At 41.8% G+C, this 7,493-nt stretch overlaps 3 protein-coding genes across 3 annotated transcripts in view; 2 read left to right on the top strand and 1 right to left on the bottom strand.

Moving 5' to 3' along the window:
- Nucleotides 1-1,890, top strand: part of LOC104812124 (serine protease SPPA, chloroplastic) — a 5,487-nt gene extending 3,597 nt beyond the window's left edge. The window contains exons 8-13 of the mRNA XM_010539121.1: nt 35-104; nt 403-557; nt 711-816; nt 936-1,023; nt 1,109-1,252; nt 1,463-1,890. Coding sequence (XP_010537423.1) covers nt 35-104; nt 403-557; nt 711-816; nt 936-1,023; nt 1,109-1,252; nt 1,463-1,696 — 797 coding nt within the window. The 3' untranslated portion in view covers nt 1,697-1,890. The remainder of the gene's footprint in view (nt 1-34; nt 105-402; nt 558-710; nt 817-935; nt 1,024-1,108; nt 1,253-1,462) is intronic.
- Nucleotides 1,891-2,218: 328 nt separating this feature from the next.
- On the bottom strand, nt 2,219-5,245 carry LOC104812123 (plant cysteine oxidase 3). Its single transcript, XM_010539120.1, has 5 exons — nt 4,941-5,245; nt 3,992-4,143; nt 3,724-3,886; nt 2,635-2,835; nt 2,219-2,539 (listed from the first exon to the last, which is right to left on the bottom strand). Exons 1-5 carry the CDS (start codon nt 5,131-5,133, stop codon nt 2,409-2,411), a joined length of 840 nt encoding a protein of 279 aa, XP_010537422.1. The 5' UTR covers nt 5,134-5,245; the 3' UTR covers nt 2,219-2,408.
- Nucleotides 5,246-5,824: 579 nt separating this feature from the next.
- LOC104812122 (protein STRICTOSIDINE SYNTHASE-LIKE 12-like) lies at nt 5,825-7,181 on the top strand. Its single transcript, XM_010539119.2, has 3 exons — nt 5,825-6,123; nt 6,274-6,543; nt 6,651-7,181. The coding sequence occupies exons 1-3, from the start codon at nt 5,867-5,869 to the stop codon at nt 7,123-7,125; spliced, it is 1,002 nt and encodes a 333-aa protein (XP_010537421.1). The 5' UTR covers nt 5,825-5,866; the 3' UTR covers nt 7,126-7,181.
- The last annotated feature ends 312 nt before the right edge of the window (nt 7,182-7,493 follow it).

Genomic DNA, 7,493 nt, shown 5'->3' with positions numbered 1-7,493 from the left:
CGCCCCCCCCCCCCCCCCCTTTTTTTTTTTGAAGAGTCCAAAAGATATAAGGCTGCCATCATTCGGATTGACAGTCCGGGAGGTGATGCTCTTGCTTCTGACTTGTAAGTGTAACCGACTTTCAATGTTCTATGGTTAAGTAGTTTACGTGATTCTCATTTCCCCAATGGGTGGACACTGGACTCAGAGTGATTGACCCGCTATTTTATGATTCTCTTGTATGCAAGTTTCAGATCTGAAGCTATCCTAATTAAATCCAGAGAAAGAATTAAGTATACTATTGAATATCTGGAAAGCTTACGATATCAAGATACACCAACCGTAAATGCCGATTTAAGCTAATCTAGAGGCCTAAGGCAGAAATTGGAATATAAAACAAGAGCTTTTATATGTTATACACAGAATGTGGAGGGAGATTAGACTTTTGGCAGAGAAAAAGCCTGTCATCGCATCAATGTCAGACGTGGCCGCAAGCGGAGGTTATTATATGGCGATGGCTGCAAACGCCATCGTGGCTGAAAATTTAACATTAACTGGCTCAATCGGTGTTGTCACAGGTGATCTTACAAACTTCTACTCTCTGCTCTTGCTAAAGAGAAATTATCATCTAATAACACATTCTAGTGGTGGAGAGATGAAACAGGGAGATCCAGAAACAAATAAACTCGTGATCGATTATTTCCATTTATGTGTTGTCGCTATTTTTGCAGCAAGATTTACGTTGGCCAAACTATACGAAAAAATTGGCCTCAACAAGGAAACAATATCTAGAGGAAAATACGCCGAGCTTCTGGCAGCTGATCAAAGACCTTTCAAGTGAGAGTCTTCAAGATACATCATTAGAGTCTCCTTCGATTTTTGCTGTTTTGGCAATTTTGTTTGTTCCACTGATCTTCTATTGACACGGAACATATATATATATATATATCTTTTAGGCCAGAGGAAGCTGAACTGTTTGCCAAGTCAGCACAACACGCTTACCAGCTTTTCCGAGACAAAGCAGCCTCTTCGCGCTCGATGCCTGTACTTTATCCAATTCGCTCTCTCGTAGTCTTGTCCCTTTTAATCCGTTTAGGTAACTATATTGCATTCTTTTCTTGGGTCCTAGAGCGAAAAGATGGAAGAAGTTGCCCAAGGAAGAGTCTGGACTGGTAAGGACGCACATTCCCATGGTCTAGTTGATGCTCTCGGTGGACTTTCCCGAGCTGTAGCTATCGCTAAACAGAAGGCTAATATACCTCTTGGCCGAAAGGTTTGCATCTAATCTCTCGCCCTTTCCATACCCTATTCATAGATAGAAGAGTATCTCTCTATAAACCGAAAACCAGCTCTAGTATTCTCATTTAATAGAAACTAAAGGGGTTTCAAGAACAGCCGAACAAAAATCCCAACCGAAAACCAACCCCTTCGTGATAGAATGTCCATATCTTGACAAAGGTAAATGTTTGGTAATTAAATGCAGGTGACGGTTGTCGAGCTCTCGAGACCTTCCCCATCGTTACCGGAGATATTGAGCGGAATAGGGAGCTCAGTGATCGGAGTAGAGAGAACGTTGAAGGAACTGGCGGAAGAGTTGACGGTCGGCGAAGGAGTTCAAGCCCGAATGGACGGAATCTTGCTTCAGCAACTCACCGGAGATTCTTCAGCAACTGCCATCATCACTTTGCTTAAAGATTACCTCAGTTCTCTCCGATGAGTTCCATATTTTCTGGTATGATTCCGATTCTTTACTCTAAAAAAAACATTCAAACCCAAGGGTGAATTTTCCCTTCCATAGTTTTTTTTATATATATTTCTTAAAGCATTGATACATAAGCTTTGTAATTCCGTTGTTCTCGGCATACCAAAAACGGCTCCATTCGCAGTGTACAAAGTAAAGTCTCTGAGATACACAGAAAAAATGTCTCTCTCTCCTCCCAAAACAGCACCTTCACTTCTTTACACAATAACCAAAGAGAAAAAGAAAAAGTGATTTCCAGGTTTCTCCAATAAAATGTTATAATAAATATATTCTTACTTTTTTTATTTAGACTAAGTTTTCAATTTTAAAAACGATACACTTTTGTATGTTTATATCGGATTCGATTCCATATAGATTCAATATGTCGGATTCGATTTGAATACAAATAGAGTGAAAGAATTCGAGAGTCCTTCCGCGCTTGAGAAGTCCAAGATCATTTGCAGTCAATTTCGTTAAGTTACTGCTGGACAAAAAGGGTTGGTAAAAAAATTTCGGCTCTATCGATCGCCAACGAAACCGAAAGAAAGTATTTTTTTTGGGCATCTCGGATTTATATACTGTGAAAGTTGTCTTTTCCGACAGATTCTACAAGAAAATGATGCATCTTTGATACAGTATGATCCTAACTTGACGCGATAACGTACCCGAAAGATCGACGGTTCTGATTCTAAACCTTGATCTTTGGACCAACATATGTTCCGGGACGCATGTAGAGATCGTCAGGCGTCTCGACCTGCACGAGCCACGCATAGTCGTCCTCCTTCCCGTCGTCCACGACCTCCGGCCCTTCATCGGATGCTGTCCTCGGATTTAAACACACGATGAGAAACTAAGGCGAGTTGTTTATCAATCTCGTTTTTCTAAGGACTCGATAAGAAGATAGTTTCGCTTACAGAAGGCGGAAAACGGGTAGTCCACGTAATAGCTGCAGATTCTGCCTGCGTTTTCTTGGTAAGGCGGGGTGAGAACATCGAGCACTGCGCATGGAGACAGTGCTGTGAAACAGTGTAGGTTTCCGCCACTCTTCGGATACAAAACCGCTGTCCCCGACTGCGGGGTTAGGACTCTATCCGTCGATAACCTTGCCAATCTTGCTGCCAAAACACAAAAACTCAGTAAAAACGAATAGTTCCACGGTTTCGACAAAACTAGAGTAAAATGATGTTAGGAAAACAATGTGACCCTTCATGTCTAAGACGCTCATCGACCATTTCCCAAGCTTGTTCTGCGCCTATTCCATGCACTGCCCTCTCGGGAAACCTAACGTATGATTTGATATCTATCCGAATTCAAACGAATATCAGGCAAGAGATATAGCCATTTAGGAGTCTCATTGTTGCACATTTCATTGGCAAAACTGGGGATGGATGCGGGTCGAGTATCCCTGTTTTTTGACATACCCGACCTTGGTCTCGCCCACTCGGGTTTCACAGTCGAACTACCCGACCTCAGCATCAGGTACCCGAGCTTTGGTTACCGATGGAGTGTGGCAAGGGTTTCGGTACCTGGCCGACGATGTCACGATGGCTTGACGGGACGAGGAACAGCGAGTAGCGAGAATATCTTGCTGAGAAAGAAAAGGGGGGGCAGATGCGAGCGAGAGTCAAGGCGGAGGAGGCGAGGAGAGAAGAGAGACACATACTTGATGAGCTGCACAGCGAGGCGAGCGGCCCGCGTGGCAAGGCTGAGGCAAAATCACCACTTGCCAAGCCTCTCTCCCCCTCTCCCTCGGCTCAGCCCTACCCTTTCTCTTCCCCTCGACTTGGATTACCCGCGGTACGAGTAACCAGCCGACGAAACCCGAAGCTCGGGTTTCCATAGGCCACAAACCAGACCTTGTACTTGCGGCGGCTTGGGTTCCGGAGTTTCGGATACCCATGGGAAGGTAACCGTGGGGCCTTACCCACGCACAACCCTAGTAAAAAAACGTCGGTTTGCGAATTCCCGAGGATAAAGACAAGAAAAGATCAGGAAAACTGAACCTAGAGGGAGACCGGGAGCAGTGTTTTGTCTGAAAAAGGGAGGGTCGACCCAGTCGTATGCTTTGACGTGAAGGGACCCATATAGCACTTTGCTGAACACTGTCATCTCCGGATGGTCGTGCAATGGAATCACCGATGAAGTCGGGAAGCAGAAAATACACATCTGCTTCACACACAAAAAAAAGGATTTTTATAGTAACATAGATAAGACGGTGAAAAACTTGTAAGGACGAAACAGAGAGCCCGAAGAATCGTATATCGAACTTACAGTGAAACTATCGCATTCATGTACGTCTACGAATGTTATCGGCTGTGCCCATCGCCCAACTCTATTAAAACGGTTAAGCCCGGAAACTCCATAACCTCGATCATCGTCCGGTACTTCCTCTTCGATCCCTACATCGACAGGACTTACCGTGTCTGCATTCCGTTGATCGGAAGTAATGTATCACAAGAAAAACATAATTAGAAGTAGAAATTAAAACACTTTACAAGGCATACAAATGCAAGTTCCAAATGGTAAATCCAATATAACGTTTTACTTGTATCCTAGTTCTCAAACAAGATCCACGGCTGGAATTGTGTTTCCTTCATCAAGATATATGCATTCCCCAGAAACAATTTCCTCGAACATTTCGATCACTCAGATGTGCGGTTCCCAGTTACTCCAGCAATATCGGTACGAACATATCCATATATTAACTGGTGAATAATCTCTACTTTTTCATAAACTAAATCCATGGCCTAGTAAGAGAGGATAAAAGTGAAAATTGTCATACCCTTGATCCAATTTGTCCCTTAAATGTTACAGCTATCAAGTGCACAAGTTACAATTCAGACATAAACCTCATCTCAGAAACTCGAATCCATAGGAATGCCCTTGAAGATTCAAAAGCTATACAACGAAATTCTACGAGAGAAGAGACAGTTTCAAAAGAAAACCTGCAATTGTCCTGATTCAGACACAAGCAAGTGACATAAAACCACAATCAATGAGCTTTCCTTTGGCATCCAAGGAGTAATTTTTCAAGCAAAGGCCTCAACTCTCAAGCATTCGGAGACTCGTCGAAGACCAAACCACAATTTCACGCTAATAACTCACAAAAAAAAAATCCCAAACTTAAACCAACAAAACCCTACAAAATTGCAGCTTTAGCATGAGAAGACGACTAAGGAATCAAAACGAAGACGTAATGAGAAGAAAAATCGAGAAATACCCAGTAAGGAGGAGATTTTCTGGACAGCCATGGAAGCAGGAGGAGATGTGCCTGTTAGAGTCGCGTTGCATAGTTCGTAAAGCTCCTGAACTTTGGGAGAAGTGTCCGAATTCTTCGACGCCATGTGAATCTGCTTGCTGTGCAGGAGATAAGCCAAGGCCTTTTCGCCTGCTTTGTACAATTTCGACAACATTTTCGTGAAAATCTGTCGGGTAGCTTGATTTGATTGAATTTTCACAAGAGTGTGTCGTGGACTGGTAAAAGGCTAAAAGCTGCGAGGAGGAAGAGAGACTGGCCTTTCAATCTTTTTTTTTTTTCTATTTTAATCCCATTTTGCTAATTTTCTTTTTTTTCCACTCTTTATTCTACGTTTACATTTTGTTTGAATATAGTTTTATATTTATTTTTATTTTATTTTAATATTTTAATTATTTTTTGTGAGTAAGTAATTTTAAAATTTTATGAATTAAAATAATAGATCAAATATCATTTAAATTTAAGATATTCATTATTAGATTCGTTTTGGTTTTTGTATTATCCATACCGATAATACAAATCAGCTAATGAAGTCGGCCGCATTCACATGAAAAAAAAAAGTGAGAAAACAATACAAAAATTGTTCCCCGACAAAAAAAAACAAATTGCCTGTTTTAAATTGTAAATTTTAAGCAGAAAAGACAAAGTCCTGTGAGTCCGTGAACATATCAATTAGGTTTAAATAAAGTAAAATAAAAAACCAAAAACCAAACACACATATAAAAATCAAATTTCTAATTTGTATAAAACAAAAAATAAATCCAACCATAAAATATGATTTTGAGAAAACCGAAGTCACATCACATGCATTTATTTATTTACGTATGTGTGTATATAAAGAATTAAAGACCAAATCCATTACATGGAGCAATCTTTTTTTTTGTAAGAAAATGTCGCAGAAACATAGAAGCGAGCTCATCATCATAACAAGAATCTGCCATTTGGTCGTTCTGTTGTCGTCCTCCGTCTCTGCCGCCGGAACCTTCCGGAAGATCGAGCTGCCGCCGCCTCGAACCACCGGACCGGAAGCGTTCGCGTTCGATCCGAGAGGGGAAGGACCGTACACGGGCGTCTCCGGCGGTAAGATCCTCAAATACAACGGGCCTCTCCTCGGCTTCGTCCACTTCTCCTTTACCTCCCCCCTTGCGTATGTTCCTTTCCCCTCTATACGTTCATACATCCATTCATTAAAAAAAATGTAGAAAAGTAATATTTATATTTTATCCTTGAGTTTTAAATTAATTATATACAAACCTAGAATTTTTAACCAAGATTTGATTATTCCGAAATTTTGCAGGAACACATCGGTGTGCGATAAGGCTGTCGGTACGTTTTTGGGCAAAGTCTGCGGAAGACCGGTTGGTATAGCCTTCAATCCAAGAACCGGTTATTTGTACATAGCCGATGCCTATTTGGGTTTGTACGTCGCCTCTCCCCGCGGCGGACGAGCCAAGCGACTAGCTGACAGTGCTGAAGGCTCGCCATTCCGGTTCTTGGACGGCTTAGACGTTGATCCGGTGACCGGTAACGTCTACTTCACATCATTCAGCTCAAGATTTGGCCCCAGGTGATTTGGTTACACCATCGTCCGGTTTTCCGTTTTAGTAGCTAAACCGGTACGGTTGAATTTTACATACCGGGTTCTAATAACCGGTTTGCTGAATTTTGTGGCAGTGAGCTTCTTTTGGCGGTTGCGGTAAAAGATGCCACGGGAAAGCTCTTTAGATATGACCCGAAGACGAAAAACGTCGCCGTTTTGATGACCGGCTTGAGCGGCTCAGCCGGTTGCGCCGTCAGCTCCGACGGCTCGTTTGTACTTGTCGGCGAGGTCTTGAGGAACCGGATCCTGCGGTACTGGATCAAGGGCTCAAAAGCTGCCACGTGGGAGGTTTTTGTCCCTTGGATCCCGGGTCCGGACAACATCAGGAGAACGGACGGTGGAGATTTCTGGGTCGCGTCGGTCGTGATGAAGCTTGCGGTGGTCCCCACCGAGCCGTCGGCGGTGAAACTAAACACCTCCGGCGGAATAGTCAGGCGAATTCCTCTGGGGGAATATTATGGGAACACGTTGGTGAGTGAAGCCAACGAACATAATGGAGTTATTTATTTTGGGACACTTACAAGTGATTTCATTGGTGTTTATGGTTAGAAATTTGTGATTAGTAAGCTTAAATCCCTAAATGATGACATGAATCTTGTGTTTCTTTTGATATTTATGTGATGGTATAATATAATCTAAGCTTCAATTATATATAACCAATAAGCCACTTAGCTTAACAATATAACATGTTTTCCACTTGAGATGAAATTTGAAGTAAGTTTAATTATGAGAATTTTAAGTACTAATTATTTCTAATAAATCAAGGTCTAGATAAAATATTATAAAATCAAATTATAATGAAAACAAAAATCCATCTTTTATATTTATTTTATAATGACTCTTCAATCTTATATTGGAATGGAGTGATACTAATTTCAGGTGGTATGATACTATGTAAGAATAAGATAAAGGCAGAA

Source organism: Tarenaya hassleriana, unplaced genomic scaffold, assembly GCF_000463585.1.
Source record: "Tarenaya hassleriana unplaced genomic scaffold, ASM46358v1 Cleome2, whole genome shotgun sequence".
NCBI lineage: Eukaryota > Viridiplantae > Streptophyta > Magnoliopsida > Brassicales > Cleomaceae > Tarenaya > Tarenaya hassleriana.
Note: the sequence above shows the minus strand (reverse complement) of the source record. Positions and strands in the feature narration are given on the sequence as shown.

Coding starts and splice junctions, on each gene's coding strand:
- LOC104812122 (XM_010539119.2), top strand. CDS start 5,867: ATGTCGCAGAAACATAGAAGCGAGCTCATCATCATAACAAGAATCTGC. Junction 6,124..6,273: donor TCCTTTACCTCCCCCCTTGC/GTATGTTCCTTT, acceptor GAAATTTTGCAG/GAACACATCGGTGTGCGATA. Junction 6,544..6,650: donor AGCTCAAGATTTGGCCCCAG/GTGATTTGGTTA, acceptor ATTTTGTGGCAG/TGAGCTTCTTTTGGCGGTTG.
- LOC104812123 (XM_010539120.1), bottom strand. CDS start 5,133: ATGTTGTCGAAATTGTACAAAGCAGGCGAAAAGGCCTTGGCTTATCTC. Junction 2,836..3,723: donor TGCTCCCGGTCTCCCTCTAG/GTTCAGTTTTCC, acceptor GTGTTTTGGCAG/CAAGATTGGCAAGGTTATCG. Junction 2,540..2,634: donor CTACCCGTTTTCCGCCTTCT/GTAAGCGAAACT, acceptor ATCCGAGGACAG/CATCCGATGAAGGGCCGGAG.